The following is a 13,244-nucleotide window of genomic DNA, read 5'->3' on the forward strand; positions in this document are numbered from 1 at the left end:
CTACCAGACCCTGGGTTCAAAAAGGAGGCAATAAAAAATGCTGAAGGAATTAAGAAAGACTATTGATAGAAATGCAGATCACTGTTATAAGAACTAGAAACTATATAAAGGAGTCAATTAAATCAGACACCTCAACTGCCAAGATAAAAGCCGAGCTAAAGGAAATACATAGCAAACTAAGTAATGCAAAAGAATGAATAAGTGATCTGGAAGATAGAATAATGGAAATAATACTATCAGAAGAGAAGACAGAAAGACAAATGAAAAAAATGAAAGCAATATATGAAATCTATGGGACAATATAAAGCATGCCAATCTACACATAATAGAAATCCTAGAAGGAGAAGAAAGAGAAAAGGGTATCAAAAATGTATTTGAAGAAATTATGGCTGAAAACTTCCCAAACCTAAAGAAGGAAACAGATATTCAGTATAGGAAGCACAGAGGGTCCCAAACAAGACCAACACCAAGACATACCATAATTAAAATGGCAAAAATAAAAGATAGAGAGAGGATTCCAAAGGAAGCAAGAGAAAAACAGAGTCAGTTACAAAGGAACCCCATAAGGCTAGCAACTGATTTCTCTATAGAAACTTTGCAGGCCAGGAGAGTGGCTAGATACATTTAAAGTCCTGAAAGGGCAGATGAATGGATAAAGAAAATGCAACACATATATACAATGGAATATTACTCAGCCATAAAAAGGAATGAAATTGAGCTATATGTAATGAAGTGGACAGATCTAGAGACTGTCATACAGAGCAAAGTAAACCAGAAAGAGAAAAACAAATACCGTATGCTAACTCATTTATATGGAATCTAAAAAAATGGTACTGATGAACCCAGTGACAGGGCAGATGCAGAGAATGGACTGGAGGACACAGGGTTGGGGGGTTGGGGGCAGCAAAGGGAAAGCTGGGATGAAGTGAGAGAGTAGCATAGACATATATACGCTACCAACTGTAAAGTAGATAGCTAGTGGGAAGTTGCTGTATAACAAAGGGAGATCAACTCGATGATGGGAGATGCCTTAGAGGGCCAGGACAAGGAGGGTGGGAGGGAGTTGCGGGATGGAGGGGATATGGGGATATATGTATAAATACAGCTGATTCACTTTGGTGCACCTCAAAAACTGGTACAAGAGTGTAAAGCAATTATATTCCAATAAAGAGCTTAAAAAAATAAATAGATAAACTCGGTGTACCCCCCAAAAATAATAAATAAATAAAATTATTAAAAAATAAATAAATAAATAGATAAAGTCCTGAAAGGGAAAAACCTACAACCTAGGATACTCTATTCGGCAAGATTATCATTTAGAATAGAAGGAGAGATCAAGAATTTCTCAGGCAAGCAAAAACTAAAAGAATACAGCAATACTAAACTTATCCTAAAAGAAAATATTGAAAGGTCTTCTCTAAATAGAAAAGAAGCAAGGATGTATAGGAAAGGGAAAATCACAATAGGAAAGGCACATATATAAAAAGACTGAAGATCACTTACATAAACCAGTACACAGATTTAAAAAAATATATTTTAATTTAAAACATTCTGTGAAAGCAATTGTAACTATGATGAAAGCAAAAGGATAAATATGCAGATGTAAAATAGGACATCAAAATCACGAAATGTGGAGGAGGCAAGTAAGAAAATGTAGATCTTTTAAAATGTGTTTGAGCTTATATGACTACTATTCTAAAGAAAGTAGACATAGTTATGGGTTAATATACTTGAAAACCATGGTAACCACAAATCAAAAACATACAATAGATTCACAAAAACCAAAAAGAAAGGAAATCAAGCATAATACAAAAGAAAACCATCAAACCACAAAAGCAAAAATAAAAGAAAGGATGAAGAAATACAAAATGAATTGGAAAGCAAGGTTTAAAATGGCAATAAATATGTACTTATTGATAATTATTTTAAATGTCAATGGACTAAATGCTCCGCTCAAAAGACAAAGAATGGTAGACTGAATAATAATAATAAAACAAGAACTTACAATATGTTGCCTATAAGAGACCCACTCAAAGGCAAAAGACACACATAGATTGAATGTGAGGGGATGAAGAAAGATATTTCATGCAAGTGGAAATGACAAGAAAGCAGGGGTAGCAATACTCCTATCAGACAAAACAGACTTTTAAAAAAAGGCCATAAAGAAAGACAAAGAAGGACACTGTACAATGATCAAAGGATCAATACAAGAAGAGGATATCACAATTGTTAACAAATATGCACCCAATATAGGAGCACCTAAATACATAAAACAAATACTAACAGACATAAAGGGAGAAACAGACAGGAAAACAATTATAGTAGGAGATTTTAACACCCCACTGATATCAATGGACAGATCTTCCAGAGATCCTAAATGACACAACAAGGCAACAGAGATCCTAAATGACACAATAGAACAATTAGACATAATTGATATCTACAGGACACTACCTCCAAAAAAAAAAAAAAAAATAGAATACACATTCATTTCAAGGGTATATGGAACATTCTCTAGAATAGACCACATACCCAAAACAAGCCTCAACAAACTTAGAAGGACAAAAATTATTTCAAGCACCTTTTCTGACCAGAATGGAATGAAACTAGAAATCAACCACAGAAAGAGAAATGAGAAAAAAATGATTATATGAAGACTAAACAACATGCTACTAAAAAAAAAATGGGTGAACAATGAAGTCAAAGAGGAAATTAAAAAACACCTCGAGACAAACGACAATGAAAACACAACCATACAAAATCTATGGGATGCAGCAAAAGCAATCCTAAGAGGGAAGTTCATAATGATACAGGCCTATCTCATATAAACCTAACCTACAAACAAAAGGGTGAATATGTTGTTCAATAAAGTTCTTCGTGAAAATGAAAAAAAAAAAAAAATACCTAACCTACCACCTGAAACAGTTAGAAAAAGAACAAACAACATCTAAAGTCAGCAGAAGGAAGGAAATAATAAAGATCAGAGAGAAAATAAACAGAGATTTAAAAAATAACAGGAAAAACATCAATAAAACCAAGGGCTGGTTTTTTGAAGGGATAAACAAAATCAACAAACCACTGGCCAGGCTCACCAAGAAGAAAAGAGAGAGGGCCCAAATAAACAAAATAAGAAATGAAAGAGGAGAAATAACAACCAATACTGAAGAAATATAAAAAATCTTAAGAAAATATTATGAACAGTTACATACCAATAAAATGAACAACATAGAAGAAATGGGCAAGTTTCTAGAAACATACAGCCTGCCAAAACGGAATCAAGAAGAAACAGACAATTAGAACAGACTGATCACTAGACGTAAAATAGTATCTGTAATTAAAACAAAACAAAACAAAACAAAAAACCAAAAAAAAACCCCCAAAACAGAAAAACAACAACTCCATACAGACGAGTTGCTGGCTTGTCTCCCAGATGGCTTCACTGGGGAATTCTACCAAACATACAAAGAAAAACTTATACCTGTCCTTTTCAAACTCTTCCAAAAGACTGAAGAGGACAGAACACTCTCAAAGTAATTCTATGAAGCCACTATCGCCTTGATACCAAAACCAGAAAAAGACTACCAAAAAACAAAATTACAGGCCAATATCTTTGATGAATATAGAAGCAAAAATTGTCCAAAAAACTTTTAGCAAACCAAATCCTACATAAGTAGGCTCATACACCAAAATCAAGCTGGATTCATTCCAGGGTCACAAGGATGGTTCAACATATGCACATCAATCAATGTGCAATACCACATCAACAAAAGAAAAAACAAGAAACACATGATCATCTCAATAGATGCAGAAAAAGCATTTGACAAAATTCAACATTCATTTGTGATAAAAACTCTCACCAAAGTGTGTATACAGGGAACAAATCTCAACATAATAAAAGTTATTTATGACAAACCCACAGCCAACATAATATTTAGTGATGAAAAGCTGAATTCTGGAACAAGGCAAGGATGCCCACTCTCACCAATTCTATTCAACATAGTATTGGAAGTCCTAGCCACAGCAACCAGACAAGAAAAAGAAACAAAAGGTATCCAAATTGGAAGAGAAGCGGTAAAATTGTCACTATATGCAGATGACGTAGCACTCTATATAGAAAACCCTAAAGACTCCACACAAAACTATTAGAACTGATAAATGAATTCAGTAAGGTAGCAGGATATATGATTAATATAGAGAAATCTGTTATTTCTTTACACTAACAATGAAATATCAGAAAGAGAAAGTAAAAAAGAAAACTCTTGTTTAAAATCGTATCAAACCAAACCAAACAAAACAAAAACAAAAAAAACCTAGGAATAAGCCTAACCAAGGTGGTGAAAGGCTTGTATGCTGAGAATAAGGAAATCAAAGATGATTCAAGGAAACAGAAAGTTATCTCATGCTCTTGGATTGGAAGAAGTAATATTGCTAAAATGGCCATACTAGCCAAAGAAATCTATGGATTTAATACAATCCCTATCAAATTACCCATGATGCTTTTCACAGAACTAGAATAATCCTAAAATTTATCTGGAACTACAAAAGATCCAGAATTGCCAAAGCAATCCTGAGGAAAAAGAACAAAGCTAGAGGCATAACCCTTCCAGACTTCAGATAACACTACAAAGCTACCATAATCGAAACAGCATGGTACTGCACAAAAACAGACATGTGAATCAATGGAATAGAACAGAGAGCCCAGAAATAAACCCATATACCTATGGTCAATTAATCTTCAACAAAGGAGGCAATAATAGACAATGGGGAAAAGACAGTCTTTTCAGCAAGTGGTACGGGAAAGCTGGACAACCACATACAAATCAATGAAGTTAGAACACTCCCTCACACCATACACAAAAATAAACTCAAAATGGCTAAAAGATTTAAATATAAGACATGACACCATAAAACTCCTAGAAAAGAACATAGGCAAAACATTCTTTGACATATATTGCAGCAATATTTTCTTAGATCAGTCTCCCAAGGCAAAATAAATAAAAGCAAAAATAAACAAATGGGACTTAATCAAATTTATAAGCTTTTGCACAGCAAAGGAAACAACAAACAAAATGAATACAACCTACAGAATGGGAGAAAATATTTGCAAACAATGCAACCAACAGGGCTTAACTTCCAAAATATACAAACTGCTCCTACAGCTGAACATCAAAAACACAAACAACTCAATAAAAAAAAATGGGTAGAAAGGAATTCCCTGGCAGTCCAGTGGTTAGGACTCTGAGCTTTCAATGTTGAGGGCATGGGTTCAACCCATTGATCAGGGAACTAAGATCCCACAAGCCAAGAAGTGCAGCCACAAGAAAAAAAAAAATGGGTAGAAGACCTAAATAGACATTTCTCAAAAGAAGGGATGCAGATGGCCAAGATGCACATGAAAAGATGCTCCACATTGCTAATTATTAGAGAATTACAAGTCAAAACTATAATGAGGTACCACCTTACACTGGTCAGAATGGTCATCATCAAAAAGCCTACTAATAGGGGCTTCCTAGGTGGCGCAGTGGTTAAAAATCCGCCTGCCAATGCAGAGGACATGGGTTCGATCCCTGCTCCAGGAAGATCCCACATGCCACGGAGCAACTAAGCCCGTGTGCCAAAAAAAAAAAAAAAGCCTATTAATAAATGCTGGAGAGGGTGTGGAGCAAAGGAACCTTCCTACACTGTTGGTGGGAATGTAGATTGGTACAGCCACTATGGAAATCAGTATGGAGGTTCCTTAAAAAACTAAAAATAGAGTTACCATATGATCCAGCAATCTACTCCTGAGCATATATATGGAAAAGACAAAACCTCTAATTCAAAAAGATCCATGCACCCCAATGTTAACAGCAGCACTATTTACAACAGCAAACACACAGAAGCAACCTAAGTGTTCAGTGACAGATGAATGTATAAAGAAGATGTGGTATATTTATATAATGCAATATTACCCAACCATAAAAAAAGAATGAAATGGAACTTCACTGGTGGTCCAGTGATTAAGAATCCACCTTCCAATGCAGGGGGCGCAGGTTTGATCCCTGGTCAGGGAACTAATATCCCACATGCCACAGGGCAAATAAGCCTGCACACTGCAACTACTGAGCCCACATGCCTCAACTAGAGAGAAGCCTGTGCACCACAACTAAGACCCAATGCAGTCAAAAATAAATAAATCAAATTAAATAAATATTAAAAAAAAAGAATGAAATAATGCCATTTGCAGTAACACAGACAGATCTAGAGATTATTATACGAAATTAGGTAAGTGAGACAGAGAAGGATAAATATTATAAGATATCACTTATATGTGGAATCTAAGAAATAAAACAAATGAACTTATTTACAAAACAGAAACAGACTCACAGACATATAAAACAAACTTATGGTTACCAAAAGGGAAGGCGGAGAGGGATAAATTAGCAGTATGGAATTAACTGATACACACCACTATATATAAAATAAACAACAAGGATTTACTGTATAGCACAGGGACTATATTCAATATCTTATAATAACCTATAATGGAAAAGAATCAAAAAAAAAAGGATACACACACACATATATGCTTACACTTGAAACTAATACAATTTTGCAAATCAACTATATGTCAATTAAAAAAAGGAAGAAGACATTTTTTTAAAAGTCACATAATAACAAGTGTTGGTGACGATGTCAGAAAAGTTGGAACCCTCATACACTGCTGCTGGTGGGAATATAAAATGGTACAGATGCCTTGAAATACAAAGTAGCAGTTTCTCCAACAATTAAACACAGAGTTACCATATGACTCAGCAATTCTACTCTGAGGTATATACCCAAGAGAAATGAAAAGATACCTCTACTCAAAAATTTGTTCACACTAACACAACATTGTAAAACACCTATACACAAATAAAAATAAAAAACAGCAAACAAAAACTGGTTCACAAATGTCTATAGCATCATTATTCACAATAGCCAAAAGGTGGAAACAACCCAAATGTACATCAACTGATGGGTAGATAAATAAAATGTGATATATCCATCCAATGGAACATTATTCTACAATAAAAAGGAATGAAATAACTATACATGCTACAACGTGGATGAATCTTGAAAATATTATGCTAAGTGAAAGAAAGCAGTCACAAAAGACCACAGATTATACGATTCCATTTATATAAAATGTTCAGAATAAACAAATCTATAGACAGAAAGTAGACTAGTGGTTGCGTGGTACTGGGCAGGGTCAGAACAGCGGAGTAAGAGGGTGATAGCTAAAGTATACAGGGTCTCTTCTTAAGGTGATGAAAATATTCTAAAACTGACTATAGCGTTGGTGCACATGTCTATGACTATAGCAAAAACCACTGAACTGTACACTTTAAATGGGTAAATTGTACGGTATGTAAATTATATCATATTTATGCTGTTACAAAAGAACAAACAAATAAACAAATCACTACTACAAAAATCATGACTTTCTTACAAACATCATTTAAACTGAGGTCCATTCAATGACCTGAAAATGCTTTTTTCAAATTAAACCAAAGGGGGATTTCCTAAGTGGTGCAGTGGTTAAGAATCCGCCTGCCAACGCAGGGGACAAGGGTTAGATCCCTGCCCCAGGAAGATACTAGATGCCTCGGAGCAACTAAGCCCATGCACCACAACTACTGAGCCCATGTGCCTAAAGCCCATGCTCCACAACAAGAGAAGCCACAGCAATAAGGAGCCCATGCACTATAATGAAGAGCAGCCCACACTCACCGCAACTAGAGAAAGCCCATGTGCAGCAACAAAGACCCAACATAGCCAATAAAATAAATAAATAAATAAATAAAAATTTTAAAAAAAATTTTTTAATAAAAAATAAAACAAATTAAACCAAAGGGAAACAAATGGCTTTTTTTTTTTTCAAGACTGTCAACTTTTATATTTTGGGGCTTTGTTATAATATAGTTCCTCTACAAATAGCATTTTTCCTGTTAAACTTCCCCTACGCTACTTGTTGGAAAGTTGCTACAAATTCTTATGCTTTGCCCCTCTCCAAAAAGGAGGAAGGAGAGAAAGAGATGTAATATTTAATGTATGTCTTCAATGGCTGATATTGCACATTCTTAATTTAACTTAATAATCACTTTTAGCTCCATTTCATAAGTGGGAAAACAGAAGCAGAGAAGTAAAGAGTGATTTGCCCAAGGCCATAAATGTATAAGGAGCTGGAAGATTTGAATTCAAGTTTTTCTGACCCCCAGATCCTAGGCTCTTCTCACTCAAACACATCAAATCACCTCCCTTCTCCAGCTTCTTGTACTCTTAGAAAGTTCAAGCTGAACCATGAGTAACAAACACACTTACTTGGCAAGGCGAGAAGACCAATGTAAGTCTGCAGCTTCTCAAACACAGCTGTCATCTTTTTCATGTCCTGGGACAGCTCTAGATTTCTGGCTCGTAATGCAGACGTGCAAAGGGAAGCTTCACATTCTTCTTCTAAACTAGGAGTGGGCAGATTTTATAAAAGTGAGCATCTTGAACAATGTCCAATTAGTTATAAGAAACTATCTAAATTCTCAAACATCTATATCCAAAGAGAGAATTTACCAAAAAGAAAAAAGGAATTTGATCTCACTTACAAGGTTCCATTTTTTATACCAAAATATATACACCTGCTTGCTGCAAATGTCAATGCAGCAAAAGACGACTAAATGGAAGAAAAGATAAAGGCAGGTGCCCATTATCTTTCCATCCTGAGAGCAGCACAAAAATGTCCCTCTTAAAAATATTTTCAGGAGAAAAATATTTCATAGACTGAATTCCTAAAGAGTATTAGTTAAATAGGAACTAGGAGAGAGAATCATTGAGAAACTTTCTTCAGTGTATGCAGGTTCAAAAGTCAAACAGATTGGAAAATACAATCTATAGGCTCAATACAAAAATAAATGCTTAACATTCATAAAATACATTTTACCATTTTCAAGTTTAAATGGTGCTTGGTAAAACTTAAGTATAAGGTTAAAAAAACTATGTAGACTCAAAGAGTGTTTATTAAAAATGTGCAGTAATCGAGTAAAATGCTTTTTACACAAAGCTACAAAAGTTATTAGCACAAGAATGATAATCATATCCATTCTCCTTGCCACTTCTATTTATTTCTGGCAGACAGCTTCATTCAATGCCAAGCCCATTTGCTACTAATGAATATGCCATCTTGTCAACTAAAGTGGTATTTAAACCAATGACCAAAAAATTCCCTAAAAACATGACTACCTGATAAGGTAGGGCTGAAAGCATATGGGACAGAACATTCCAAGAATGGGAATCTTAGATCAAGAAAGGACTTATCCAGTGTTTCTAAAAATGTAATAGTGAAAAAATAAATTCAGATAAAATAACAATGCTTAACTGTTTCAAGTAGTATATACTACTTTTGCAATGGTTCTTAGATTCTTTTCAACACAGGCCAAATCAATAAAGTATACTCAATTTAGTGTTAAACTTCCAGAGTCAATTTTCAAAAAAACTTTAATTATACTGAACTAAAATATTTAAGGATCTGAATGAAACTACAGTTCACACATAAGTCATAATTTCCTGATTCCTAAAATGGTCATGTGTACAAATCACAGAATTCAGTTACTGAAATACCTTGTTAGGTTAGAATTAGGAAATAAGATGGCTCTTAGCACATATTAATTTTTTAATAATAAAATTTCACAGTTTTGAAAAGCTAAAACCTACTACTTTAGTTTTACAAGGACTTAAAAACTACAATTACTTGTATATTTTCAATATCTGTAAGTTATTCATCCTCCTAAATCTTATTTTGCAATATACTATAATACATATATGTTCTTATTTCTCTTGTGTTTCAGTTGTATTATTCTTTGATTGCTGTTTTTAAAGGACTAACTCTTAGGATGAAAAGATGTAGATGAATTAGGAGTTTTAGACCAAATGTATCAAAATGTACAAGTAGTATTCTCAAATTTCAAATTACATAAATTATTTTCTCTTGCCTTTCCAGAAATGTTTAAGATGGAATATTTAAGGTTACTAAATGACATATCCTATGAGGACTGAAGTATGTAAACAAAGTTTTTACTTTATAACTTAAATAAATCACCAATAATAAAAACAATATACTATTACAAAGAAAATTAAGGATTATAAATCGAAATGTAGAGGTTAACTATTATAACCTCCATCTAGATGTTTATAGTAAAAGGATTAACACATACCCAAAACCGAAATATTTCCTTCAATAAATGTGTCATCACAATCATTAAAAATACTGGTTCATATTGCATCATGTGGTTACAGCAGTAACCACAGTACAGAACTACTGGAAAAACACTAGCTAAAAAACTACAATTCTATTTTCTTAAATATAAGTTTGTGCTGCTCAAGCCATGATTTTCCTTTTCCACAAAAGTCCAAATTGGTTGTGGTGCAGAAAGGACTGGCAGATCACAAGAGGCATGTTATTACTTTATTAACTCCAGCATAGGTCGGATGACACATCACAATTCCCCAAGTACCTTTTTAACTGATAAGGAAGAATCTTCCTAAGAAAACATATGTAAGAGGTTAAATGCTCTGAAAAAGTTTTCAACTTCACAGTTGTCTCCTGGAAAAGAAAAATAATTTCAAGGTTAATAGTGCCATTTGAAAAAGAGGAGCTCCCACTTCCAGAAAATACAAAAGAAAATTACCAGGACAGTCACAGTATCCTCAGTAATACTTTCAAATAAATGAAGCATTCCTTCCTCAAGAGGGCGGACATAGGACGCATTTTCATGAAGATACTGTGAGAACTAAATAGAAGGGAAAGAATTGTTAGTTAAATCACTGGAAAATAAAGAATACCAAAATATTTGTAAATGCACTAACTGAGTTATAAACCTAAATTCTTTTTCAAACTTTTTTTGGGAAATTTGGTGTTTACACAGAGCTCCCCCTCAGAAGCCCAGATAACTATCCCCAAGTCCGCATTCCACTGCAAAATGAAGAAATGGAAGAGGGCTGACATATTTAACAACCAGGCATGGAGCAGATGGGGAGGGGATACTATTTACAGCTCAGCACTAAACGGCCCTCTTCCCTAAACAACTGCTTCTTCGTAGGGGTCTCAGTTAAAAAAAAAAAAAAACTGATAATCAAAACCGTATGACAGATTTTTGTGTTATATAACTCATTTAACTCATTTTTCAGAACAAAGACTTTTAAGTACAGCTTCTTATTTTCACTGTATATAATGCTCAGGGTTAACAAATTCCAGGAATGTAATTATCATCAAAATGAGAATATAACAACTTTTATAACTGTCATGGATACTGTAATATTTACAAAGGACTAATTCAGTATGAAAAACAGATTCAGAAAAAGATCCCCCAGGCATTTAGACAATTTAGAAGCAAGAAATTAATTTTTCACTTGTGAAATATCTCAGTTTTCTAAATACTGTATAATGGCTCAAAGTTCGATTTCTTAGTACAGAAATGTAAGGTCTCATTTTGCAGATATGTGATTCAATTGGCCCTACTGCAAACTACACAGATATATGGCCCTGGGAAATTCAGTCTCTCTAGGCTTCCATCTTTAGAGCTATAAGATAAGTTGAACTCTAAGCTCAGGTATAAACGTCTACTTTACAATTCTATGAACAAGTCTAAACACTTTGGTCATCTTTTACCAAATGGTTTCTGAATCTTCAATAATAAAGACTTCATAGAAAAACCACACAGGGCCTTTCAGAGGTCAAAGCACCAAAGGTAAAATATTGAGAAAAATATGAATTCTTCAAAATATTGAAATGTTTCCACTAAGATTAACATATTTGATTCTTGCTGTGTGGACACAATATGGCAACAAGCTAAAATAAAATAATGGTAGGAACTCCCTGGTGGTCCAGTGGTTAAGACTCCATGCTTTCACTACAGGGGCCTGGGTTCAAACCCTGGTGGAGGAACTAGGATCCCACAAGCCGTGCGGTGTGGCCAAAACAAAGAACAAAAAACGAAAAAATAAATAAATAATAAAAATTAAAATAAAGATAAAAGAATGGACAAAGAACCAATGGAAAAAATTGTTTTTATAAGAAGTGTAAAAGAAAATATAACGCCATTAAAATGCTGCAGTTCCATTTTCCTTACCCAGGTCATCTGAAAGCTTTTTCCCACCTTGATATTAAAGAGCATTTCAAAGGCCCATAGTTTAATTTTTATGAACTTCAGAAGATTTGTGGCATCAGATGAAAACTGATGAAAACCAAGCTGAGGGCTGAGGGCTTCCTATGTGTACGGCAGCATGCGGACAATGATAAGAGCTAGCCTTTACTGAGTGCTTACTATGTGCCAAGCGCTTTTCTTAGTGCTGCACGTGAATTATCTCATTTAGTTTCCAAACATACGTGCCTGTGAGGAGGTACTATATCCTCCATTTTCAAGATGCACAAAGAGATTAAATAAATTGCCCAAGGGGACACAGAAAGTGGCACAACTGGGCTGCGACCCCAGAATAATGACTCCAGAATCTAACCCTTTTCTATACTAACAGGATATAAACACTATTCAAACCCTAGAAATGTTGCATGATGTGTGCACACGGGGCACGCACACACACACACACAAAGCTCCTGAGAAGAATCAAGTAAGTAGAGAGTGGCATGACTCACTTCACTCACCACCACCCTATGGGACACTTAGACTTCATCTATTGCATCTAATTTCCTCCCTTCGAGATGGCCCCAATAATCCCCAGCTCCTGCTGTTCCTGGCTTTGAGTAATACCCTCACACACTGTGTCAGGGCCAGTCTGTGTGACCAACACAATATGGCAGAAGTGGAGGTATGTGACTATGTGCCTACTCCCTATGCCTTCCCACTCCATGGTTTTGCTCATATATTTCTCTCCTGTGGGGGAAAAAATACCTGCTCCGCTTCTCTCCCCCTATGCAAATCATGCTCATTTCTCAAAGTCCAATTAAATCACCAAAGAGTCTTTCCAGAAACCAACAGCAGCCTCCCCTCCTTGATGACCTCGTGTCACTGACTGCCCACACCACTCATTCACACTAAGGTCTTTTAACGACTGCCCTACTGTTTCATTTCTTAAGAATCCTCATGTTTGCCACATTTTATCTTGAGGGTGAAGACTTGCAGTTTTTTCCCATGTCCTCCACAGTACTTGGCTGAGGCACAGAAGTGGTCTGATAATAAATAACAAGTCTCCATGTTTGTTCAGGGCAAACAAAAGGTATC

General features: G+C 35.0%; 1 protein-coding gene across 5 annotated transcripts in view; it reads right to left on the reverse strand.

Annotated features, from left to right (window-relative positions):
* PPP1R21 (protein phosphatase 1 regulatory subunit 21) overlaps positions 1 to 13,244 on the reverse strand; it is a 63,907-nt gene that overhangs the window by 30,074 nt on the left and 20,589 nt on the right. For all 5 annotated transcript variants that reach the window (XM_057742633.1, XM_057742636.1, XM_057742635.1 and 2 more), the window contains 3 exons: positions 10,698 to 10,799; positions 10,524 to 10,612; positions 8,344 to 8,480 (listed from right to left, as the gene is read on the reverse strand). In XM_057742633.1, the coding sequence (XP_057598616.1) occupies positions 8,344 to 8,480; positions 10,524 to 10,612; positions 10,698 to 10,799 (328 nt within the window). The remainder of the gene's footprint in view (positions 1 to 8,343; positions 8,481 to 10,523; positions 10,613 to 10,697; positions 10,800 to 13,244) is intronic.

This window comes from Hippopotamus amphibius, chromosome 7, assembly GCF_030028045.1.
Source record: "Hippopotamus amphibius kiboko isolate mHipAmp2 chromosome 7, mHipAmp2.hap2, whole genome shotgun sequence".
In the NCBI taxonomy this organism is placed as follows: Eukaryota; Metazoa; Chordata; class Mammalia; order Artiodactyla; family Hippopotamidae; genus Hippopotamus; species Hippopotamus amphibius.